At 46.2% G+C, this 25,444-nt stretch overlaps 9 protein-coding genes across 9 annotated transcripts; 2 read left to right on the top strand and 7 right to left on the bottom strand.

The window, feature by feature from the left end:
* Positions 1–4,556: 4,556 nt before the first annotated feature.
* Positions 4,557–4,724, top strand: RHO25_009165 (uncharacterized protein; the record flags this gene model as incomplete). Its single annotated transcript, XM_065603158.1, has 1 exon — positions 4,557–4,724. One exon carries the CDS (start codon positions 4,557–4,559, stop codon positions 4,722–4,724), a length of 168 nt encoding a protein of 55 aa, XP_065459230.1.
* An 850-nt stretch (positions 4,725–5,574) lies between these two features.
* Positions 5,575–5,742, bottom strand: RHO25_009164 (uncharacterized protein; the record flags this gene model as incomplete). Its single annotated transcript, XM_065603157.1, has 1 exon — positions 5,575–5,742. The coding sequence occupies one exon, from the start codon at positions 5,740–5,742 to the stop codon at positions 5,575–5,577; it is 168 nt and encodes a 55-aa protein (XP_065459229.1).
* A 2,131-nt stretch (positions 5,743–7,873) lies between these two features.
* RHO25_009163 (uncharacterized protein) lies at positions 7,874–8,518 on the bottom strand (the record flags this gene model as incomplete). The annotated part of the gene is made up of 1 exon (XM_023605057.1): positions 7,874–8,518. One exon carries the CDS (start codon positions 8,516–8,518, stop codon positions 7,874–7,876), a length of 645 nt encoding a protein of 214 aa, XP_023448565.1.
* Positions 8,519–9,603: 1,085 nt separating this feature from the next.
* RHO25_009162 (uncharacterized protein) lies at positions 9,604–10,746 on the bottom strand (the record flags this gene model as incomplete). Its single annotated transcript, XM_023605056.1, has 4 exons — positions 9,604–9,947; positions 9,998–10,104; positions 10,152–10,341; positions 10,395–10,746. The coding sequence occupies 4 exons, from the start codon at positions 10,744–10,746 to the stop codon at positions 9,604–9,606; spliced, it is 993 nt and encodes a 330-aa protein (XP_023448563.1).
* Positions 10,747–11,207: 461 nt separating this feature from the next.
* RHO25_009161 (uncharacterized protein) lies at positions 11,208–12,203 on the bottom strand (the record flags this gene model as incomplete). The annotated part of the gene is made up of 1 exon (XM_023605055.2): positions 11,208–12,203. The coding sequence occupies one exon, from the start codon at positions 12,201–12,203 to the stop codon at positions 11,208–11,210; it is 996 nt and encodes a 331-aa protein (XP_023448562.1).
* Positions 12,204–13,001: 798 nt separating this feature from the next.
* On the bottom strand, positions 13,002–15,610 carry RHO25_009160 (uncharacterized protein; the record flags this gene model as incomplete). The annotated part of the gene is made up of 6 exons (XM_023605054.2): positions 13,002–13,179; positions 13,235–13,852; positions 13,910–13,970; positions 14,026–15,036; positions 15,091–15,419; positions 15,564–15,610. The coding sequence occupies 6 exons, from the start codon at positions 15,608–15,610 to the stop codon at positions 13,002–13,004; spliced, it is 2,244 nt and encodes a 747-aa protein (XP_023448568.1).
* A 1,583-nt stretch (positions 15,611–17,193) lies between these two features.
* Positions 17,194–17,925, bottom strand: RHO25_009159 (uncharacterized protein; the record flags this gene model as incomplete). The annotated part of the gene is made up of 2 exons (XM_023605053.2): positions 17,194–17,550; positions 17,602–17,925. 2 exons carry the CDS (start codon positions 17,923–17,925, stop codon positions 17,194–17,196), a joined length of 681 nt encoding a protein of 226 aa, XP_023448567.1.
* A 1,646-nt stretch (positions 17,926–19,571) lies between these two features.
* RHO25_009158 (uncharacterized protein) lies at positions 19,572–20,331 on the top strand (the record flags this gene model as incomplete). The annotated part of the gene is made up of 3 exons (XM_023605052.1): positions 19,572–19,638; positions 19,693–19,919; positions 19,972–20,331. The coding sequence occupies 3 exons, from the start codon at positions 19,572–19,574 to the stop codon at positions 20,329–20,331; spliced, it is 654 nt and encodes a 217-aa protein (XP_023448566.1).
* Positions 20,332–23,278: 2,947 nt separating this feature from the next.
* On the bottom strand, positions 23,279–23,821 carry RHO25_009157 (uncharacterized protein; the record flags this gene model as incomplete). The annotated part of the gene is made up of 1 exon (XM_023605051.2): positions 23,279–23,821. The coding sequence occupies one exon, from the start codon at positions 23,819–23,821 to the stop codon at positions 23,279–23,281; it is 543 nt and encodes a 180-aa protein (XP_023448564.2).
* Between the last annotated feature and the right edge of the window lie 1,623 nt (positions 23,822–25,444).

Here is a 25,444-nt window from a genome sequence, read left to right as displayed (position 1 = left end):
GGAGACTATATTCTAAAGTAAAAGAATTAAATATTATATAGTAGGACCTATAAGAAAATAGAGATTAGAAGAGGAACTAAAACTAAACTTATAGCTAAAAGAGAAGGAGATCTATCTTAGATAAAGGACTAGGCCTAGAACTAAAAGCTTATAGTATAGTAATAAGATAAGTACTTTAGAAGAGATAGAGAGAATATAGATAGAAGGAGGAGCCTAGTACTAAGTATTATAAGGCATTCCTAAGCTAAGTCTAAAGCTAAGAATAGAAGTAGATTTAGAAAGCTCTATTAGAGGTTTAGGAGTCTATATTTATAGTAATTGCTCCTTAAGTCTCTATATAGAGATAAGAGATACCTATTCTAAAGTCCTATAAAGAGGCAATTTAGAATCCTAAATAGAGATATATATAGAAGGATATAGTCTAAAAGGAACTAACTATATTAAGAAGTAATAATACTTAGATAAAAGTTATTCTACCTAAAGGAGTAAACTTCGTTATATCTAAGTAGGTATTTAATATAAAGAGATTAATTAGTAGAGCTATTAAGAAGTTTAAAGCAAAACTAGTTATAAGAGACTTCTTTTAGAAGTTTAGAGTTAATTTCTAAGAGATCTTTATACTAATAGTTAAGTATAATACCTTAAAAGTATTTATAGCTATAGTTTATAAGAAGGATCTAGAACTCTACTAAGTAGATATAAATAATATATTTACTAAAAGCAAACTTTAAGAAGAAATCTTTATAATTCTACTACTAGGAGTTAAGATTCTACCTAATATAGTCCTATAAATCCTAAGAAGCTTATATAGACTAAAGTAAGTAGCAAGAGACTAGAATAAACTCTATATCTTAAAGTTAAAACAGATTAGGTTTATATAATTAGAAGTAGACCTATACCTTCTTATCTACTAGGAAAGGAATATTCTAATCCTAACCTATATAGATAATATTCTAATTATAGTACTAAAGCTAGAAAATATACTTTAGTTTAAGGAATAGCTAGGTAAGGTATTTAAGATTAAAGATCTTAGAGAACTAGAGAAAATCCTTAGAATAAGGTTAATAAGAGATAGATAAGCTAGAACTTTAAAGCTTAATTAAGAATACTTTATCTAGAAGAACCTTATAAAGCTAGAAATAACTAAGGAGATAGCTAACCTAACTCTCTTACTAATAGATAGTTATAATAGTCTAAAACTAATAGGCTTATATAATAAGAGAGAGAATAAGATAGAGTACTAAAGCTAAACTAGTACCTAGATATAGCCTATAGTTATAATAAAACTAGATATTACTTTCTCTCTTAGAAGGTTAAGCTTATATATCTTAGACCTAACTAAGAGGTATATATAAGCTCTAAAGAAACTAGTAAGATACTTAAAGTTATTCTAAGACTTAGAACTAATATTTAGAAGAAATAGAGGAAGCCTAATAGGATATTTAGACTCTAACTATATAATAGATAAAGTAGATAGAGTCTTAATCCTTAGGAGTATCTTCTTCCTTTATAGAGCTCTAGTTTCTTAGATAAGTAGGAAGCAAAAGTCTATTATAATATTAATAATAGAAGCTAAGTATATAGCTATTAATATATATATAAAGCAATCTTAGTTCCTAGTCGTACTCTTAAGAGAGATAGACTATATAGAGTTAGTAGGAGAATACCTATTCTAACTAACTATAAAAGTATATCCTAATATTATAAGAGAACTAAAGCTAGTATAAATTATAGAAGACAATTAGGTAGCTTTAACTCTTATTAAGGATATATATACCTATAAGAGATCTAAATATATTAATATTATATATAACTATATTAGATATCTCTAGTAGTAGAGGAAGGTTATAGTAGAATATATTCTAATAAAAGAGATAGTTACTAATAGCCTAACTAAACTAAAGAATAGGCTATAGTTTTAGGAGTTTATAAGACAACTCTAGCTTATATAGGGAAAGGCAAAAGATTTATACTCTAACTATAGATTAAACTCTAGACCTTAGAATAATTAATAAAAGATACGTACTATAATATTAGAGATATTATAGTAAGTATAAAACTAAGCCTAGGAGTTATACTATAGGAGAAGTAGCTTGCTATATATAATAAGTAATTAGGATCTAGGAATTTATATATAGTCTAAAAAAAAGAGAAAAGTCTAGAAGAGAAACAAAAGGTATATACTCTAGTATTAACGTTACTATAGTACTTACGATACTAGGCTAAGGAGTTAAACTAAGATAGATTAGGTATATAGCTCTAACTATATAACTATAGTACCTAATAACTTATTATAATTTAGGAATAGATTTAAATATAGGAATATAGATAGAAGACTATCTAGCCTAAGTAGAAGTATTAGAAAGTATAGTCTAGTTAGATATTCTAAGAAATACTTTAGAGATTAGAATTAGGTAATATAGGTTATATAATACTAGGTTATATAATCTAGCTAATACCTATCTTAGGAGTAAGATATAACCTATAACTAACTAATATAATTAACTCGGTTAGTTCCTACTTATTATCTCTACTTCTACTATATTATATCTATCCGACGAGTGCCTACGAGAATATAATTCGATAAGAACTATAGTATATATAGCGAACGAGAAGTATCTACTTATAGAATAAGATAGTAATAGCCCGAGAATCTAATCTATAATATACTAATAGCTTTATATTTAATAATAAAGATACTAAGCTCGAAGCTTTACCTTATATTATAAAGGTAAGTAACTTATATCTTCCGTTCTTAAAGTAATCTCTATATATCCGGACTACTAGAGTATAGGTACGCTCTATACTAAAAGTAATAACTCGGATCGATTATTTAGAGTTCCTAGAAGTAGATACTATACGAACCTTATCTTAATAATACTAGATATATATATTAATATACTATTCGCTTATATATATTAGATAGAGGTTATAAGAGGCCTATTAATATCTACTAAGTATATAAAGCTAACCGAGATATTAGAGTACTATTCTAGCGTAGAGTATATAGCTTCTATAGTTCTTTTAAAGAAGTAGTTATAGAGATATCTAGTATTACTATCTATAAGAGAGAAGGTAGAAGTAGAGCTAACTTAGAATATAAATCGGTCGTTTCCTAATACTTAGCCGAAGCGATTATCGTTAGAGAGCTAGATAAGGAAGTAGCTTATAGGACTTACTATAGCGTTCGATATAGTAGATATAGTACTTATAACTATTATTATAGAAGTAGAAATAGTAGAAATAGTTACCTCGGTAGATATAGAGGTAATAGTAGTTAAGAAAGTTTCTTAGATAGTCTACTAAGTTATAATAGTCGTATATATAGTACTTACTAGAAAGATAGTAGTAGAAGGTTTAATTCCGAGATATTTATATACTATAGCGAAAGTAGATCGTATCTTATAGATATTATAAGCAAAGTCCGGAACCTTAGATAGAGTACTCGTTCTAGTATATATCGATAGAAAGGAAGCTATATACTATACTTTTTAGCTAAGAGAGTTAAGTCTAAGTATAGAGATTATAGTAAATATAGTAGTAGTAGTAGTTATTATAGAGAGCTTAGAAGTACTTATAGCTATAAATAGTACCGTCGTAAACTACGTCGTTATACTTATACTAGTAACGAATATAGTTAAAGTAGCTATAATTATACTTATACTATATTATAATATTAGTCTCCGATAGAAGTCGGACTCTTAAGGTCTACTTAAGCTTATATAGAATAAGGCGCTATAATAGTTCGGAGGTAAGAAGAGTAAGCTTACTTACTTTTAACTCGTACCTAGAAAAGTTATAAGCCGATTAGTCGCTAAAGTCTAGTATAGTAATTAGAATACTAACTAGGAGATTATATTTATTCGAATAGTATTATAGCTATAAGAATACTAAGAATAGCGACGTAAAGATACTTAGAGAAGAGGTAAGAGATAGTACTTTTATAATTTCTAAGCGCCTTAGACGTTATTATAAGGAAAGAACGGGACGATATAGCGACTATAGTCCTTATTATTCCCTTAGAGCGTTCTCGATTTAACATTCGCTAGCGCTAGAACTCGACGTAACTATTAGCAAGGCTTTACTCGATTTAGGACCATTTCGCTTATAGAAAGTATCTAGTAAGAAGACTTGACCTAAAACGTACTAGGATAGACTTTAAGCAAAGCAGCAGACTATTGCAACGCGGCTTAGCTAGTAGACCTTCTCCTCCGCGGGCCACTGCTACGTTAGCACAATTCTAGGCCTGGCCGCTGCGCTCCATGCCGCCTGGAAATCACATTAGAAGTAAGGCGAGACGTAGAAAGTGAATTTGCTCCTCTCTAGCTTTCCCAGCCCCTATGATTCGGCGATAGTCTTGGAGTGCAGCGTTCTGCTCGTCCGTAGAGACGACGCAAGTCTAGGAGGCACTCGCAAAATGAGCGCCAACTCAGCCATCAATATTTGAGCGTGTATTTGAGCAGAAACCGCCGGTTCACCTTCCGCCAAGCAACGAACGGGACCGACGCCTTACACAACAATGCGCGCTACTCAGAATCGAAAGCCACCCGTCGGACATGTCCGACGACGTCTTTGATACATTCTCTACCAAGGACGAGCACATCGCGATGGACGAGGACGAGTACCATCCTGACTTCACGCCTCCTCGCACGACTACGACGAAGAAGACATATGCGCTAAAGAGCAGAGAGCTAGGAGGTACAATCGCCTTAAAGAAGCTGTAGTATAGGTCAACAAACTTGCCCATAACTCCAATGCACACCATAATTGGCAACCATGACAGTGCTGCAATTGCTGCCATGCAATGTACCTCAAACTTCGGAGATGAGAAACGTTTCGTCACTCTCGCCACCTGTGTTGTAGCCCAAATCTACCTGGTATACAACTTGATGGAAAACGCTAGGTGTCTCTGCCTGCAAACGTATCAGTAGCACGCAGATCAGCATCTATACAGTGTCTGGGTGTCGACGCTGCTTCATTGAACTAAGCATAGCATCTCTTTTGTTTTCAAAGTTCTCTTCGTCAACGCTAACAGTCTCTTTGCGCTCGTCGATTTTTCTTGAAAAGCATTTCCCTTAACGGGAGCTACGATGCAAATGACACGTTGGAGAGGCACGAGCGATTTGAGTATCTGACCTGCATTTCCAACATTTGAACATATAGAGCTGGGCCATTGTTTCTCGTTCGGAGGGCATTAAGGATCAATGGTGCCTTGAGAATGGTGACCGTCAGGTGTGTCAAAGCCTCTGCTGTTGGAATGTTAGCTCCAACTCATTCTGAAATTTCCTGGTCTCGCCATTCCAGTAACGTCATGCTAGATAGGCAAAGCCTTACTCGACAGCTCTGATTACTTCTCGCTTTGCAGAGTAGCAGTGCGTATAGAATAGAAATGGGCCTGATGTGAACCTTTTCTGCAATATAGTCTGCTGCAATCTTTGGGTTTCACCGCCGAGAAAGGATCAAGCTTGCTCGACAATTTCTCACTCGATAGCACTGTTGGCTCATCATTCCGGGAGTCATTGCGCTGTACACGAAACATGGGCATATGTAGTCAGCAATGTCTTTACTGTAGCCCTAATCGTTCGAACCGGCGGCGGACTCGCGCGCAGCACTGCGGGCGAGGAGGTGATCGGCTGCACTCAGCTTCTTCTTCTGCTTGACAGGGGTGTCCACAGCAGTGTTGGGATCGAGCTCTTGGTCTATCGGCTGAATAGTGCTGATGTCTGGAGAGTCGAACGGCATGGCGGTGGGCTTGCCGACTCCAGTATCGGACGTGCTGTAGTTCATCAAGCTCTTCTTGTCCTTCTCGAGGACGTCGCCAGCAACATTTTTGCAATTGATCTTCTGTCTGTTCGTCTGGCTTCACTACCATGCAGTGGCTATACCTGCTCATTCAAGCTTTAGTCGAAGGCACTGTTTGCAAATCCTTTTCCAGAGCGGTAGCATCTATACTTGTGACGATAGCGTTGAGTCCACCACTTCTACGCTTCATTCCTTTGATACACTTACACCGCACGCTGTCAAGTCGCACCTTGCAGCCTTTCCTATACTGTAGTCTGCTCCTCGCCATCTAGTCTCGCTACACTCGAACTACTGCCTATGCTCGGCGAAGCTTGGTCTAATAGCACTGTTCGCCACTCGATTTCTGGATTGAAATTGAGAGCGAAGAATTATTGGCCCTGATCTCGGCATCCTGGAACCGCTATGCTTGCTCAGCACAGTCTTGTCTAGTAGCGCTGTTTGCCACTCGTTTTCCGGAGTGACAGCGGAGAGAAGGATCGGAAGCAGGAGAGGATATTACGAGGCTCACTGACCTGCGGCAATGTGTTTATACAGTTCGTTCTCTCCGATCACTTGGACCTCTGTTTGAACTGCTGTATAACTCGATCAATACAGTCTCGACTTTTTGGAGCCGCTGTACTTGCTCATCGAAGCTTCAACTAATAGCACTGTTCGACGTTCATTCAATGGAGCGACCGCGGAGCGAAGGATTAATAGCAGCGGAGGATAGCATTGAGCTCATTCTCTTGCGTTGGGATTCCTATACTAATCTAACTACTTGCCCCCTTTTTGAATCGGTCGATCTAGTTTCACAGTTCTGGAACCGCTAAGCTTGCTCGACGAGGCTCGTATTAGTAGCATCGTTGTCGCTAGATTTCTAGAACACCACCTCGTGAAGAGCATCAATATTTGTAGAGGACAGTGTTAGACTTATTCGTTTCTCGAATTGTTGCGAAAATACGTCTACAATCCGTTCTCTCTCCTCACTTAGTCCATCTTTTCTACTCCTGTATATTTGGTCTCACAATTGAGCAACAGCTATGCTTACTCGGCGAAGTTCTGCTAGACGGCATTGTTGGCTCTTGCTCTTCGGAGGCATGTTTAATACAGGGAATATACTATTGTTGAAGACAGGGATGAACTTATGCATTTCTTCAATTTTGGCGAAAATGCGTGCATAGTCCGTTCTCTCTCTTCACTTAGCCCATCCTTTCTACTGCTATAGATATAGTCTCGAGATTGTGGAATAGCTATGCTCGCTCAGAGAAGTTTTACTAGACAGCACTGCTGCCTCTTGCTTTTTTGAGGCAGCTGAATATAGAGGACGGATGGTTGTAGAGTATAGTGCTGGACTTATCCATTTCTTGCATTTCTGAGCTCAAAAGATCGTCCTATCTGTTTGCTCTTATCACTTAGGCCATCTTCCCCTCTATATCCTACTCCTATAGAACTTGTTTCGGAATTCTGGACTAGCCATGCTTGTTCGGCGACGGTTCACTAGAAAGCATTGTTGCCTCTCGCCTTTTGGAAGCAAGTTATACGAAAGATCGAGAGTCGTAAAAACAGTGTTGGACTTGGTTATTCCTAGCATCCCTGAACGCAGGAGCCCTATACTATTCGTGTCCTCTTATCGCTTCGGCCATCATCTCGTCTATACTCAACTCCTATGGGATCTGTTTCACAATCTTGGACTAGCCATGCGTGCTCGGCGAAGTTTTACTGGACAGCATTGTTGCGTCTCACTTGTTCAGAGACAGGGTGTGGTAGAGGGTCGATTTTGTAGAGGACGGTGTTGGACTTAGTCAATTTCCAGCATTACTAAACGCAAAAATCTACACTATTCGTGTCCTATTATTACTTTGGCCATCTTCTGCCATGTAGCCCACTCCTGCGAAATGTTATCTCGCAATTTCTGGATGGGCATGCTTGCTCAGCGAAGTTTTACTGGACAGCATTGTTGCTTCTCAGTTTTCTAGAGACAGGCTGTGGTAGAGGATCAAGGTCTGTAGAAAACGTTCAATTTATTACTTTCATGTGTGCGATGATCTATGCATAGTGTACACGTTCTCTCGATGCCGATGCTCCATCATATTCACTCATCGTCACCACTATCTTCGTCCTCCTCACTGTCTTCTTCATCGTCACTCTCGTCATCCTCATCCTCCGACTCCATCTCCGGGACATCTGGTTTTGCAACGTTGAAGTACCCGTCCACACCAGCCCATTCACCCGGCAACTCAACCCTGAACCCGATGAATGGTCCGGTACTCGATCGAGAATGTATGACCGTCTGCTCGCTCGACCTCCGAATCTCCATCATCTCATCCCACACCTCGTTATCAATGTTGAACTGCGGGATGAAATCTACTCCCTCCCACTTCACCAACTCCGTACTCGGGTCTCCCAGACCGAGTCGATCAGCTGTCAAGCGTACGAGGTCGTAGAGCCAGATGTAGGCCCAGAGTTCTTCTGCTGTCATCTCTCCTGGGTCTTTGAGAATCGTTTCCCATCTGTCAATGTTGCGTTGAGTTCGGATCCGGTCACGCCACTGACTGTCCAGAGAGTCGAAGTAGGGAATCCTGCCGTTCGCGAAACCCATCGTCAAGAGCTGCGGTTGAAAGATGTCGTTGAAGACCGCAAGGCGATCGTGGCCGGAAAAGCTCGTGAAATTCTCGCGACAGATGCGAATGACAAGGCGCATGATTGGGTGCGAATCGTAGGCGACGGCTGGAGCCATTATTGAAGTATTGGTCGTAGAGAATGCGTATGTAGATGTTGGTTTGGTGGAAAGTTGTGAGTATGTAGGTTGCTTGATGCGAACGAAGTTGTGTTGTTGGTAAGAAGTGTTGCGTAGAGACAATGTTGTTCTGTGGACTGTTGAGGGTGTGCAGGTTGATTTTGCTGTTGGCGAAGTTGTAATGTGGAAAGGAGAGAAAGCAGAGGTCCAACGAGGGGATTTTATGGTAGGCGTGCAGTTTGCGTGTAAGGTGAATATTTGTGGAGAGCATGTGCAAACCCATGCACGGACCAGGCGAGTGAATATATTTTGCATGTGTTTCAACTTTCACAAGCGTTCTGGGTGAATTTGTGGCGTATTTTGGTGTTGAGTTTGCTCATAGTGGATCGAAAGAAGAATGGTGCGCATCGATGTAGCAATTTCGCGCATGTGCTCCCGCTGTCACGAGCATTTTGCGTGAACGTGTAGGCAATGCAGTGGACTCAATGTTCATAGCCAGCTGAAAGTAGGGTCGTGCACGCCTGTGTGGTGCTTTCGTGCAAGGAGCTCGTGCGATCTGCAGTATTGAATCAGAAACACATTCTGGCAAGGAAATTTCGTGGACTTACACTTCACATAGAGTCAGTGCAACCATCGAGGATAAAGCTGACATGGGTAAAAAATTTGTGCTGGCTTATGTACAATCGCACAATGCTTGTCGATCAAGCAAGCCTGGAGCAAACACACTTATCAAGCGGCTTCCAGTCAGTACGAAGCAAAGGACCCGGGACCGACCCAATCGAGATGTTAGCAGCCCGAAGGTCTCCACCCGCATACCTGCCAGCGCAGATTTGGAACACGGAAAGAAAAACCGTAAAGGAAGAGCTTTGCAGGGTAGTAGTGTTGTATAACGCCAGAAGTAACGCTGCGACTTCGTCAACATAACGACTCTCCACGACCGAAGTAACGCCAGTCCTGCCATTTCTCGCGCCACTACGTCCTTCAAATGTGCCCCGATGCCAATGCAATCGAAAATTCTGGGTATCTCTGTTGAATGACGCATCCATCGGAACAAACATCTGCGTTCGCGGTGAAAGGACCAACCGCTAGTCCGCGGTCAGGTCGACAATCTCGACGCCAGAGTCCGTGGATTGACGCCCACGCTTGCGGGCAGGGCCTTCTCCAGTAACAACAATTCCCCCTTCGTCTTCGTCATCGACTTCGGCCTCGACTGTCTCAGAGCGCTCACGCTTCTTCTGCCCCTCTTTCTTGATCTTCTGACCTTCTTTCTTGATCTCGATCTGCTGCTTTTGTTCGCGTTGTTCTTTGCGCTGTAGTAGCCGCCGTAATAGCTCCCTCGACTCTTCAAGTGTCAAGGTGTTGGGGTCACGCTGCTCGAGTGGGGCAGGCGACGGGGTTCGTGGGATGATATCTTCGATCTGGAGGTCACCTATGATCAAGTCAGGAAATGCAAGAAGTAGAAAGCATGCCTCAACTCACGACGTGATCGGCATTTGAAGGTGAATTTTGCAAATGGCGTTATGCCGTACGGATACTTGAGATTGGCGTAGTTCACTTTGTGCGCGCGCTGCTCCACAGCGCCCAGGCTGGTAACGGTTAGCCGTTGTTTGTTGTGCGCTCTTGCATTTCGTACCTTGCCCGGCTAGAGATTGCTCGGCCCTTCAAGCACTTCTCGGGAATGCTTGCTGAGACGTCTTGGGAAGCAGTGGATTGGCTGTCATTCGTGTGTGTGCCGGCGGTCTTCCGAGCCCAGTAGCAACGCACTTCAACCTCGCCGAGATCCTTGTAATCAGCCAGCTTGGCCGTGCCAACGGGATTGTCGTCTGGCCAGAACTCAGCAACAAGTGATGGGTACCACATCATCGATATGACTTACTCGTCTGAAGGCTTGCGAAGCAGTATTTCTCGGATGTGGAGCCCGAGGCGGTGTTCCGCTCGTAACAATCCCGCATGAACCACTGAGAGGCTTGCCTGCGGCCGGTCTCGAGAATAGAGCCTCCCACGTGCTTGCCGTCGAAAAAGATGTGTGCCGCGACACAGTCCTGTTGCACTCTTGCCATTTGCGGGTCCGTTCTCACGCTCATGGCGAAGTTGCGTCCTTCTTCCGCTTCGATGTACTTGGTGGCGTGGTTCGCCGTGGGCGGGTGGTTCTCATAGTTGTACTCGGTGAGCTGCTCTTTCCGCACCATGATGTGGACTTGCAGCTGTGGGATGGCGTTCAGGAACATGTTAGGCAATGAAGTCCACGGCGGAAATTCAACCTTCGTGCGATCGGGCGGAGTGGAAGCACTGGGCGGGGCGGTCAGGAGGAGAGTGAGAGAAGTTGGTGAAGTTGTGAAAGTGGCTTCGAGCACTTGTCACTTTTGTCTGCGTGGAAGTCGCGCGGGAAGACGCGGTCCCTGCTGGTCATCTCGCGCTAGAGTCGCGCTAAGAAGACAAGTCATGTGAGGAAACTCCATTCGTCCACCACGATCGACAACAACATGAGAGCGGAATGGATCCTCGAAAGCAATTTGATTGCAGTGTCTACATCTGAACACGCTGAATTTCCGTGGACCACCACGCGTGCCAAATGCCACTACTTGCCAACATCTCTCGCATCGCTGAGCAATCTGATTCACTCTCAATGCATCCTCTTTCCACCTTTGATCCATTCCTCATTCCTCACTTTCAATGGAAAGTCCAGTCCTCAGTTCAACCAAGGCTTCACCAAATCTAGCGACTTCTCCCACAAAAGCTTCTCCTTCTCCTCATCAAACGCATGCTCCGCGTAGCCAAAATAATACTCCTTGAAATCCGGCTGCACTGGCCTTGAAATCTGACATTCCTCAAGATACTTCCCACCGTTGCCCTCCAACGCTCCAGCAGTAGCTGCCCAGACTGTAGTCGAAGCTCCCTGCTCCGGGTTCTTCATACGGGTAGGGATCACTGGATCTTTCGACCATTCGTCGAGAGTCGCCTGGTCGAGGAATTGCATAAGACCAGTCATGATCAAACCTGGGTGGACTGCGTAGGCGTGTACGCCGTCTTCGCCGAATCGTCGTTCGAGTTCGGAAGCGGTGTAGATGTTTGCTGTTTTGCTTTGGGCGTAGGCGATCCATGGGTGGTATTTGCCCGAAAAGGTGAAGTCTTCGAAGTTGACTCCTCCGTGTCGGTGGGCGGAGGAGGCAAGGATGACGACGCGTGAGCCGAATTGTGGGGTCGCGGAAGCTTTGAGTGTTGGAAGCAGGAGTTGGATGAAGAGAAAGTGAGCGAGGTGGTTCGTGCCGAACTGCAGCTCGAAGCCGTCTGCTGTGCGTCCTTCTGGTGTTGCCATGATTCCTGCGTTTGCGATCAAGATGTTGAGTTTCTTGGATTGAGCCAGGAAGGTCTCGGCAGCCTTTCGCACACTGGCCAGAGAGTTGAGGTCTAGCTCGAGCAGGTGGACGCGGTCGGAGTCCACGAGGCTGCCAAGTGCTGTCTTTGCCTTGTTCAGATCACGAGCCGTGAGGTAGAGTGTTGCACCTGTCTCGTGGAGTGCTTTCGCAGTTTCAATGCCGATACCAGAAGAACATCCTGTGATCAAGATGGTCTTGTCGGACCACTTGCCTTGAAGCTGTTCATCTTTGATGATCTGGAGTGCTGTTGGACGCTGATCGCCTGGTCCAGTGGGCTTCTCGTGAGCAGCTTCATATCGAGTGGCCATTTTGTCGTTGTATTGATTTCGTTCGATTCTGACGAGCTTGTGAGATGCAGGTTGGAATGCGCAGTAGTGATTGTTGTGCAGGATGAATCATTCAGACTGAGACTGAACAGTCGTCCATAATATACTGCATCTCTGCAATGCCTGTTCGGCTTCATGTTCTCGGCACAGCGGCGTCAGTCATACCGTCGGAACAGCTTCCAGAACCCCAACCTAATATTCTGCTGAGTTAGTACAGTAAGCAACTCGGCACTTGTGTTTTGCCAGTCACCCGGCTAACCGGATCCGGCAATTTCGCCATCACTCACCATCGCCACAGTCTCCATAAATCGGCCTGTGATGACTGATCTTGGGCTAGCATATGGACATTCGGACATTTCTTGCTTGGCACTGGATGAATTTGGTCGTACTCCGCCCTGCTTTGGTATCGTTCCTGGGGGAAAGATATGCCTACTGCACTGTTCTTGCGATGCGGCGTGCAAAAACATCCGAATCACGGCTCAACCTGTTAAATGTTCAGTAATCAGCTTATGCTCCTGCCAGGATTTTGAGCTTAAGTACATTCCTTAAGAAGTCGTGCTGTCTGCGCTTCTGTGCTTCGACTCCCGTACCTCTGCGAACTGATGTGAGTTAGATCTCAAGGGCCTTACTGCACGGGCAAGCGTCCAACTTCTTGCATGACTTTTGTTTGATGAGATTTTTGAGTGGTTGCTGCATTCGGACAGAAACGAATGGTAAATGCACCGCGTCCAGGATTAGCAGAAGAGTAATTATTCGAATATGCTATAGTTTGGGGCCCGATCAGTTCTTTACACCATAAGCCTCAAGAGTTGGATTGAGGTCTGGCGACTTGTGGCCCAGGAATTTGTCGAGAACTCCCTGCAGGTCATCGGTTGCTCCTCCGATCTGGAGAACTTCCTCTCGCCAGCGGCGACCAGCTTCTGGATTGATCGGCTTCGCCTTGAAGGCTGTGTAGTATCTGCTTCCAGGTCAGAAGACGTTGTTGTGCTCTTGGATATTTACTGAATACTCACGCATCGATAGCATATACTCTTGACCAGAGATATGCGTAGTACTTAGCCTGGTAACCACCCACGATGTGCGTAAAGGTGGTCTGGCCGTGGCCGCCATCAATGCCTTCTCCTTCGGTTTTGAGCGCCGCAGACCACTCATCATTCCATACTTTGGTGCTGTTGATCTTCTTTGCGTCTTCTTGGGACTTCGGTGTGTGGTAGATCTGATCAATCTTTCCGTAGGTAATTTGCCCAATTTGTCCTCGTGCCGAGAAAGCCACTCTGTTTTTGATCATATCGCTGATGGCCGCATCTGGCAGAGTCTCGGGTGGTAGTTCGGTGTTGTTCTTTTTCCACGCCTCTGCATACTTGGGGTCTATGCGGGTGTAGTGCTGACTCAAACGTTTCAGGACATCGGGTGCGTAGGCAAATTCCTCCATCATCTGAGAGGGCATCTCCAGCCAGTCCATGGGACATCCACCCGGTCCGTGAAATCGGGAGAAGCGAGTCTTCGATAACAAGTGGTGCATACCGTGGCCAGCCTCGTGCATCAAGGTGGATACTTGACTTCGGGACATGAGAGACGGGCGGGTGGCTTTAGCGTCGGCCTCTCGGAAATTGCAGTAAAGGCCAGCAACCCTAGCAATGCGTCAGGAGAATATCAAGAAACTCACAACAAGAGATCAGCAAACTTACGGATAGTGTCTTTTGCCCGAGCCATCATCGAACCCTGGTTCAAGCGGAATCATGAAGGCACCTGCGACAGTTATCAGTCGTGTATCTAAGGAGAGCGATCAAGAAGATCAGCATACCATTTCCCTTGCCCTCGCGGAAATAAACGTCGAGGTATAGGAACCCCAGAAACTCATCAGAGTTTTTGCTGTCCCAAACAGCAAAGAGCTCGACGTCAGGATGCCAAGTCATTTGTGTCCCATTGCCAGTAGGAGATAGCTCATCCAAGTCCTTGCCTTCAATCCTCACAAACTTGATTCCGAATAGCTCAGCGTACAGGTCCAGAATGCGATGGGCGGTCTGAGCAGCGGGAAAGTATTCCTTCTGCTTGTCCAGGTCCAATGCTGATGCTTCTTCGATGACAAGCCGAGAGTAGAGACCAACGTCCCATGTGTAGAGATGCGAGGCGTCTCCGCCGGTTTTGTTCTTCATCTGCTTGAGGGTATCCGTCTCCTTTGGCAGCTTGGGCGACATGGCGTCTTGCACCTTCTGCTGTAGATCTTGCACCGCTGCTGGAGTCTTTGCCATCATATCGCCAAGAGCCCACGTCGAGAAGTCAGGTTGGTCCGCAAGACGAGCTTGCTCATCTCTGAGAGCGAGCGCTTCTTCGAGTCTTCCAATGTTGCTTGGTGCTACCTGATTTGAAGCGATGTAGATGGATTTTCGAGTTGTCTCGTTCGTGCAGTAAGAGTTCACGTCACCGGTCGAAGGAGCTCGAATCAAAACTCCGAGTTTGCCTTGATTTGGCCCATCTCCCTTGACCAGCGCATCCAGAATGTCCGGCTTGACGTCCGGAAGTTCCTCGCGGGTGAACCATAAGGTGGTGTTGTCATTCACAACTTCTGCCGAGAATTCATTCTCAAGCACTTGGAGGCGTTGTGAGATCTCTAGGTATCTGTCCCGTTTGGGCCCAGCTTCGATGCCAAGACCACTACTGTTGAAGTCTTGGGGAACTTTTTCCAGATAAAGTCGAGATTCGGCGTCCAGGTTGGTGTCATTCTGCTGTTTATCGTACACCGTGTCGAACAGCTTTGAGACATCTTCGCGTGTCAAAGTCTGTTGCGAAACGTTTGTGAGTGCGGGACTGATAGCTGCCTGCAAGTTAGCAGATTGAAGCAAATATGTGCGCTTTCAGTTGGCGGTACCATCGGCTGTATCGCGCAGACTTTTGTCTGGGTGAAATTTTGCAAAGTAACCAAAGTAGGCAAGTCTGAGAGATGTCTCGGCCTCGTGCTCCGCCCATGGCAAGACCAGATTGTCAAATGTCGCATTCTCCACGCTCACTGACTTGGCGAGATCATCGACCCAATGCTTTTCCCATTGCGCGTACTCTTCTACTGTCTTGTTGATGCTTTCTGCCGTTTCGTTGAAGACATGCGGAGCTTGAGGAGGTCGCTTGATTCCTGAGCTGAGTGTGTCGCTCTGCCGTTCGACCAAGCGTGGCGAGACTGCAGCGGCTTCGCATTTCGAGTGCCTTCACATTGAACCCAGTCAGCGAATACCCGAGAAGCAACATTATGAGAACTGGAGCATAGATCAGATCTCAAGGCCTCGAGACCTCGTGAAGCTTGGAGGAATCGCCGTAGTTTCCCATATAGTCGTGAAGCTTGTGACTTACAACGTTAAAGTTGCTACCAAGCAGCTCAGAAACCACGTGGAAGCCATGCTTCAGATTGGACAGATGTGAGGATGGGGCCCAGAGGCAACGCCAGTATATTGTATACTGGAGCTATGCTCGTATTGAAGTCAACGTGTGGTGATGAGACGTTCTGCTCAAATGCTGATAAAATTCCCAGTGCTGCTTCTGGTGCTCGTCAAGAGGACAAACCGCAGTGGCGGACCTGGAGCCATGGTGGTGGGGCCAGCTCATTTTTGAAGGACAAGCTCGATTCCAGGATGCCCTGCATCGCGTTGAAGCTGCAAAGTGAAGCATTGACTTGCTATTCCAAAGCGGATGTTGCAGGGTTGGAGAAATAGGGGACTTTGCTGAGATTAGTTGTTCATGCTTTTCCGGGCTTGAAGCGCCAAGCGGCACTTGTGCAAATGCTTGGCACAACATCTGGCGGATCTCCAACATCACGCCACACGCTTTACGAGGACATCAAAATAGTCTCCGTCATCATCTTTGTGCCGAGCCAGTCACACATCCGCAGCATGCAAGCTTTCAGTCACATTTGTATGACTAGACAACATAATGTCTTTCAGCACGAATTGCGGCCGCAAGATTCACGCTGAGACACCCGAAGTGATTCAGATTCGTACGGATCACCCAAGCCACGCTATCAAGATAGCACCAAACGAGACCGCGCTGCTCCAAATCACAATAGCACGACTCCTTTCGCAAAAGTCTTTGCCCTATTCAGCTTGCACGAAACATCTTTCGGGATCTGACAAACCCCAGCAGGCGCAATGACGCTAGTGCTACAATGAGTTTCGCTCTGCATGGGTTTCCTGGCGGCCAGGCAGTGCAAAACGAGCAGACCGAGCGGCAGCGTCCGGAAAGCTTCCTCGACCTCTGATCCAAGCTGAAGCCGCCGGTAAAGAAGTGAGCTCAGTCGCCTTGTTCCAGCCGCAGCGGTGATCCAATGCGGACCGCCAGTTAGCGCAAATTACCGCTATAGAGGCCTATAGACTGAAAGTCGTATAGAAGGCTCCAGATTCGATGATATTTTCTACTTACTAGAAATTCGATGCTGCTTTGTGAAGGCAGCAAACATGCAGAAAAGGACAGAGTCGCAAAGGAGTAGGGAAGCGCTCGAGAGGAAGTGTCGCTCTGAGCTACACCTCCTGACATTCTTCACAGTGACCCTCGCGCGGCCGCGATCGTGGATCCTTGCTCATGACACGCGCTAAGAGCGCGCTACAGTATACAGTACTCAGTCATGTGCAATCTTGGCATGCTTGTGCTCTTGACTTTGTACTCACTATCTATACGGCCGATAGCAATCAGGCAACAATTTTTGAGGAGGTATTGAGACAGCTTCGCAAGCAGAATACGCAAGCTTGCGACCTGCTGAGCCGCAGGCTTAGGTCTTACGTCTTGTGACGACACCGAGGGGTGTGCAAATCACTTCAGGCTGTGCGTACAGCAATTGTTGGTAACGGAATGCTCTTGTCATTGAGAGAATTACAAGAAGTTAAAGCCCACAAACGCCCTTGTGATGACTATCTACTAGGAAAGCTACCATTCAGCATACCGCTGACCCATCTGAGCAAGTGAGGACCCATGAGCTGTTGCACGATCCACTCTAGATACCAGACTCAGTAGAAAGCCAGCCGTACTTGTAATCGAGCGTGATCCAAGCAACCGCTGGACGACCAGCGGGACCGTAGCCATCCTCGACATTAGGATTCTTTGGAAAGTAATAGACCTTGATCGAAGAATCTTCTGGCTTGGCTCCATTGATGACGTGCGCAGAGATGGGAGAGTCTGGTGCAATCTGGAATTCGGCGTTGTCCAAGGCACCTTTGAACCATCTACCCTCCGTCGTACCTTCAACCTTAGACTGGTTTTGCGGTGCGAAGGTTCCTGGTTCCATGTCCATACAAAGCTCGCTGAGATATGATACGCCGTCCTTGGCTTCGGATGCGTAATAAATTCTGATCTACGACGCAAGTCAGCAGGTTTCTTGGTCTTTGCGGGAATGGCTTCTTACCTGATAGGACTTCTTGTCCCCGCTGGTGAGAGACACTACGCTCAGATCACCGCTAGATGTTGCGATGACCTTTGATTCCTTCGAGGCCACACCTTTGTTGTCGTACTCTTTACGATTCCAAAGCTTGGAGTCCTTGACCAGTGGCTTCTGGCGCTCGCTTGGGTTCTTTGGAGCGTTCTTGTACAGCGACTCTCCTTCTTCATCTGGATTTTGTCGCCATGCCTTGATGTTGTCCTCCTTGTCCACGTAGAACACCATGGATTTACCATATAGACCTTGAACAGAGTCAAAGGCAGCAGGTGGCTTGATACCGGTAGGAGCCATTGCGATTTTCTTTTGTTGGAATGAACGATGTATGCGATTTTTGATGGCAGAAGATAGCTGTAAAGTGCAGAGCTGTTCGGTTTGATGAGGGAGCTGTGCATGGAGGATGATGGAACTTTCTATATCTCTCCTCAGGACACCTCGCAATGTCGCGCACAGAACGAAGCTCCACACTGTTAACGCCATGCAGCCATGTACAGCTGGCCTTCGCGCTGACCGGGCCAATGGTTCAACTCGAAGAGCGCTCTTGCAGCCAGAATGCAGCAATCACTGACCGGCATGCATTAGCTGATCGCAGCTTCAGCACAAATCCAGTTGCTGCAAGCCTGCACATGCTTGACAGCTGAAGCCGCGTCTTGGTCCACCAAACGTGGCTGCCGTACTCTGCACACCGTGAACGCTACGTACATTAGTACAGCCTGGCCACGTGTTGCCACGAGTTTCGTAACCAAAGTTGAGTACCGAGTGTGGTGTGCAAACTTCTTTCGGCCTGCGTCCAACTCCGAGGGGCCAAAGCGAAGAACACAGATACTGCAGTCGTGTTCAGCGAAGTCTGGAGCTCCGGTCCTGGTGAACAGCCATAGACCCGCGTAATTACAAGAGCCCCAAAATCCGCCCTGAGGCTGCGGATGTGAGCCGAATCCCATTGGATGGCGAGTGCAGTGGTTTCATGTGGCACAAACTGTTGCAATATTGCGTCACAGCCAGTGGGGCGATTGGTGCGAGCCAGCACTGCCAGTCGGACCCTCCAAGCCCTCTGAAGATCGTGAAGCTGTGGGAGAATGGGCGGGCTCCTTGGGGTCACTGGTCACCTTGCATATTGTGGCTCAAGCATCTGGAACATCAGAAGACTGGTGCAGTAGGCCCATGTGGCGGAAACGTGAGAGAACGGGGTGTCCGTTGGCTTCAGCCAGCACGGGGTGTCCGGGCAGTCGGCAGTACGATAACAAGGGCCCGATATGTGCTTCGAGCTTTCATAGGTTGCTGAAACTCATGGCACGGAATTATCGCCCTCTGTTGAAGACGTAGTCCTTCATTGCTTTGCTGAATCGTATTGCGCCTGGTGTTCACTGGTGAGAAGACCGACTCAGTGGTCCTGCTTGCTGGGTTCATTGCTTCGCTTGGAGTGCATGAGCTTGCTGCATTGGTATGCTTTGGCGCGACTGCGACCATGCTGCCACATTCGAACACTGAGAAGCAATGTGAAGCGACGTGGTTGGGCCGAGATCCTCGACAGTCGACGCATCAGGCCACGCTAGACGCATTCAGTTGTCGCAAGGAAACACGAAGCAGATCGCAACCAAGCTCCATCTTTGACCTCATAATTTTGTGGTCGGTACGCGAGTGCTCCGCGTGTGTAGGCCAAAATGCAGTGCAAGCAAGTGCTACATAGACCTTCGATCGTGTTCATCAGGTCTCTATGGCCTTGATCTTTGCAACACACACTTGATCGAAGCGAGCATGGAAGACCCGAGGTGGCAGCAGCAAATGCACGACGCGTCGCGTGAACTCAAAAGAGTCTCAGTGAGTATTGTTCGTGCACCAATTTCTCTCAAGAGGGCCAGAGTGCCCACGTTCCACAAGCTCTTCCGCTCATTTCGTTCCCCTCTATCTTTCGCTCTCACTGCAAAAGTCACATCTGAAACATGGGATACATTCGCTGCATCGCCGCTGCTCTAGCAGCTACTGGAGCCTACGCGCAAAGCGCCGTTCGTACGCACGCATCTCTCCCGCCGCTCGAGTGGCACATTCACTAAAAAATCACAGCGGTTGGAAGCTCGCCGGTGCCTCAAGGCAACACAGTCACGGTCTCGATCCCGGCGGAATCGCCAGCTCCAAGTCCCAAGCCAGTTCCTCCACCATTTTTGGGTCGTGCTATCACACCCCAGTGTCCAGTGGACGTTGTGGGCTGTGGCCAGAATGTCACTGAATGGATCACGGACCATCCGACAACCACATACGTTACCACGAATGTCACGCACGTTGTACCTCAAGTATGTTCGGGGCTTTGCGTTGCGCTGTGAGGCTCTTTCTGACGCGTTCCAGACCGTGACCGAGACCAATGTGGTCGTGACTGTCAGCGTCACCACAAAATACAACACGACGGAAGGTGTCTGCTCCACTGTCATCCACGTTCCGGCTCCAGTCGATACAGTCGTCACGGTCACGCAAAATGTCACATCAACGCAATGGTGGCTGGAGAAGAAGACTACCACAAGAGTCGACACCGTCACGGTCAACGCCACAAGCACAGATGCTTGTTATATCCCGCAGAAGTCACCAATCGGGAGCCCGATACGCGGCTCGACCACAATCCTCACAGATCAACCGACACCCTCATCAGAGCCTGAATTGGTATTTGAGGATGAGGACGGAGAGGATCATGCATTCCACCCAGAGATCTGAGGACTTCAACGCAGCTTGTGAAAGACATCCGTGGAGTAGCAGGAAGAAGGGCGTTCTCCGATCGTACCTCGAAGTGTGTAATGGCAAGTGTGGCAGTGAAATGGGGTTTTGTTATATCTTGCAGCGAGCAATGCATTGAATTTTTTGATCCCTTACAGCTGACCTCTACTCTCAACTCATGGCTTTTCTCGGAACTCAAGCTGCTCACATTCAATAGTACATCGGTTCCGCATGTTTCCGCACTCAGCAAACTCTCGAGAATGATGCCTTTTGTGACTGTTGCAAACGCCACTTGAGAGCGGAGGGCGAACACTTCACATAACACTTCTGTGCTTCGGTGGACCATCTCCAACGAAAGTGCGGGGCATGATGAAGACGTAAGACAGGTAAGTAATACCTTGACCAGTCTCACAACAGACGGCAAAGCTTGGCTGAGAAATGTATTGCGAGCAGATGTACATCAACACCATCGCCACATCCTTAGCGCTCGCTCGCCGACGAGACGCCCTCCACGTGGAATCTGGTCACTCGAATACATTCCAGAGTGGCCGATGCACTACTGCTTGAGAAGTGAGAAATTGTTGGTTGAAGGGCGTTCAGCAAAAGCTTGGAAAAATCACGGCCATGGCTTACAGTTGAAAAGAGACGATAGCCTGCATGTGGATCGTAGCAGCCGGCGAGCCTTGCGAGGCAGCTGAAAAGTTCCGAGGCATGAATACGAAGAGCGCTTAACTTTTCGCATGTTGAATGCCATGGTGTGGTAGGAGCCTTGCTTGAGCTTGCTCGGATCGCCAGATCTAGAGGTCGATTTAGAAGAGGTTGGAAAATTCGAGAAGAGAATTGTGATGCCTTCCATGCCCTCTCAGTAGCCTGGGTTCACATTGATGGGGTGCTATCGTGGCGCTCTCATTCCGCGCCTGCTGCGTGTGTCGGCTGCTGAAGCTTTGCATGGCTTCGCGAGACAAGGATGAGTTCAGCCCGTATAGACGCTGTGTTTTTGATGTGCGAATATCGCGGCCTAGACTTCTTTCCTGGTTCTCGTGTGAGCCGGTGAAGGTAGAACAATTGCCGGATCTGGAAGGCTCAGATTGGAGTCCTAGGGCTCCAGTAGTCATTGCTTCGACCATTCACCTCAAGCTAGTATCAATGTCCTACAACGTGACACATCAACTCCCTTTTACAGTACCTGTAAATTTCGTCATCGCCGACAGTCGTGTGGTGATTCTTCTGACTCTGGGGCCTATCTAAGTCGCAGTTATCATCTCAAAAGAAATCACCCGGAAGTTGGGATGTGAGTGACATGCTGATGTTTAAGAGCTTTGCTGTCCTTTCTGTTCAGTCCTACACCTGCCCTCTATCTCAGTCTCCTCAGGAGACTCCGACGCACACTATCTCAGAATCATCACTCCCTCTTATTCAGCGGCAATGAAGGTCACAATTACTGTATTTGCCGTCCTCAGCCTTGCCGTAGGCCCCTGAACATGAACGTTGTCTCAATGTGCTATGCTTATGCTTCCAATAAGGGATGGCCTGCGAAAAGGAAGACTCCTGCTTTCAAGACAACGTTGCAAGAGACAAACAAGTTCGCAAATCAATTCTTCATCTCCGATTTCCAGTATTGATGCGAGACTAGACTGGTGATGCGTTTCTCTGTAGCGATCGGATCCGGCAAGACTGTAAGGCAGATTGCTGCTCTCTTTACCCTCACATTAGCAAGGGCAGAGTGACAACGATCAAGTACTATGCCGTAAAGTGATAGAGCATGGGGAAGGACTATTTGCTTCTGGGGCTTGCAGGTGGGGTTCAAAATGTCACGATGGTGAAGGGCTACGGCGTGGTAGACTATGCTTCTTAGCGGGAGCACTCATACTTTTGGCCCGTGGTCAGATTGTATACCTCTTCCAGGTTGTAGAAAGATCCCGTAGTGCTTCCGCCACTATTGCGATCAATTCTCCTTCCGAGCCAGAATTTGGACACTGCCGCTTTGGCGAATGATGATCAAAATGGATCGATCTAGCGAGAGTAGCAATTGGTGGATGTCGCTCGCCCGCTCTACTCGGATGTATTGCAGAATTTCCCCAGCTCTACCATTCCATAACTTCTTAAGCTCAGATTCTATCGCCGTGGCCAGCTTTGTGCCATTAGCGGACGTGACGGACCACAAGTCCGAACCAGATTCATAGACCCAAGAGCTGGCTTCCATCTGGTACTCGGTCTCCACGCGAGAAGATGTAGCGTCTTCGGAGGTGATCTTAAACGATTGCCCATGTGCGGCGACTGCGATGTTTCGTTCCAGGTGATGCCACTGAGCGCTTTGTTTCCCCGAGGGCAGATTCCATGACCTGAAGATGTTGTCAGATCCGACGTACAAAAGGTCTTGTTCGGTGCAAGAAAACCACAAATCCCTAACTTCGTGGCCCGGTACACGATAGCATATCGCTCCAGAGGTTGTAGACCTCACAACTACTGCAGCATGGTAACCCCCACAGGCTACAAACTCGCCGCTCGAGGAGAAAACGACAGTTGAGCCCTTTCTCCTTCGCTTCAACACAGTCCTGGAGGAGTTTGAGTCCCGCTCTGCTTCGGCAGTACAATGCTTTTGACCAGAGTTAGCTTTCCAGATAGTCATCGATCCCGCACGTGAGACTGCGGCGAGCAGACAACCGTCCAGGGAATAGGAGAAAGGGAGACTGTTCGATACGCCACGCGCCGAGTCCTTCTCTACTCCATCATAGGTGAAAGTGTGGCCGCGGCGTTTCTCGTACAAAAGCCATGTCCTTATCTCAGGCTCTACACCCTGTTGCCGGTGGCACCATGCCAAGCTCCTCCCATCTGGCGAGAAGATTATTGCCACTTCGTCGTGCTCAAAATCTGCCTGGACGCCCCAGGATCTTGTATCGTAGACCTTGCAAAACAGTCTGTTGTAGTAGCCATGAGTGACGAGTACCTAGCGACCATCTGCGGAGAATTCTACAGAACGTAGGTCTTGTTTTGTCTGATTTCCTCGCACCACTTGCCACCGTTTTGATGGTGCACCTAGAATCGTAAGCTTTTCGTTCAATTCTCCACGAGACATGGGCGGTGGGAGAATGGGCGTTTGCGGCGACTCTCGTAACGGTGGTTTGTACATTCTTCGATCATCCTCTGGATGCGGGGAGATTGCTTCAGATGCAATAGCGCTTATTCCTGTAGGGAACGCTGCTTCATCCGCCGAGACTCGAACAAGAGCTTCGTGGCGGCTGGTCAGCTTGAGGTTGTACACATTCGATTCTTCCGCTGGCTCTTGTGCAGGGACCACGACCACAGGAGTGTTGAATTCGTCTACTAGCGTTGGTTCAGGGCAGAACATCTGTGATCGTCCAAGTTTTCGTCGGCCATTCGCATCCAGAATGACCTGTTCTCTTTGGAAATCCGCTCCGGAGTCATTATTGGTGCCATTCATCACAGGCCACTGCTCGGGACCAGTGGAAGCACTCGCTACTAGCGCCATATTTGATGTCTGGAGCTCGGTTGCTGACCAGGAATTGGAAGCAGTCGAAGGACTCTGGCGGCTCACGCCTGAAACTGCGCTCGAAGCCTGCGGTGATGTGACGCAAGGACTTTCAACGTCCTGCTCGTCAACGTCTTCGTCACCATGTAAGTTTTGCAGCCACTCGTGTTTGCGCGCCGAGCTGGCTGTCGGTCGTCGCTCAGGGTCCGTCTGTAGTAGATCACGCACAAAATTGCATCCAGATTCGTTCACGCTTTCGTGCTGCTGTAAGAGGTCCAATGGTAAAGCAGCTTTTCCTGCTGCGTACTCGAGTACCTGCCAGTCATTGAAGAAAATCGCCCGACCTGTCAAGAGGAGAAATGTGACGACTCCCATTGACCAAAGATCCACTGCTAATGTATATGAACCCTTTGGAGAGAGTTGAAGAACCTCGGGTGCCACATAAGGAGTGGTTCCTATTTGCGTTTTCAGGCCCTCATATTCCTCACTGACGCGTTTGCTGATACCAAAATCTGCCAGTTTGATCCACCAAAGCGGTCCCGGACGCACTACTAGAATATTCTTGCTCAACAGGTTAGCCGAAGAGGTCAGATCAATCAATTTGGTGTACGCTTACACACTTCAGGTTTGAGGTCTCTATAGGCAAGTTAATATTAGTATATAAAGTCTATACCCTTAAGAGCTTAAGAGATAATGTCCTAGACCTGTTCTTCCGGTAGAGCGGAGGTTAGAAACCCTCGAAGGTAGCTATTCTACAAATATTCTATAGCGATATAAATCTTATTTCCTACCTCGTACTACCTAAGTAACTATACGAAATAGTACTTATACTAATATCGTCGGGTAAGCGGAAATTGTTTTAAGAATCGGTACTTATCTAATAAGAACTAACCTTAGTATCTAAGAATAGAGTAATAGCGAATAGTTCCCGATTTATATTAACTTCTACCTAGAATCTATAAAGTTTCTTTACTACTTTTAGCTCGCTTCTTTTATTACTACTTAGATACTTCTCTAAGTAAACTTCGCCGAAGCTACTATAACTAAGAGTACTAGATTTCTTCTATTTCTTTTCTATATATATAACTTTTTATATATAGTCTATTCTATAATAGATATATTTAGTAATTAGTTCGGTTATCTCTATATCTAGCTTAGACTAGTATACTAAGTCTATAATCTTAGTTATAGTAACTAGCCGATATATTAACTTATAAAGCTATCGACGTTTAGATAGATATAGTTTAGTATCTAGACTTAGTATAAGAAAGCCGAAGTCCTTAGTAGCTTCTATAGTCTTCTACTTTACTTAAAAGCAAAGCGTATAATATAGTATTATATAGCGAAATATAAGACTAAAGTATACTTTTATACTTACTATTACTCTCGACTTAAAGCTAACTCGAAGTCTTAAGAAAACTCGAAGTCTTAAGAATATAACTAGTATATAGCGTTCGATAGTAGATTATAGTATACTTATTAAATATAGTAGCTTTTTATTAGATTATATAAACTATTATAAAGATTTGCTATATATATTTATTCTTAGTTTAGTATTCTCTATAAATAAGATTCCTTTAATTACTACTATTAGAATTATAGTATATAGGAATATAAGCTAAT

The sequence above is a fragment of the Cercospora beticola genome, chromosome 6 (genome assembly GCF_033473495.1).
Source record: "Cercospora beticola chromosome 6, complete sequence".
NCBI classification, from domain to species: domain Eukaryota; kingdom Fungi; phylum Ascomycota; class Dothideomycetes; order Mycosphaerellales; family Mycosphaerellaceae; genus Cercospora; species Cercospora beticola.
Note: the sequence above shows the minus strand (reverse complement) of the source record. Positions and strands in the feature narration are given on the sequence as shown.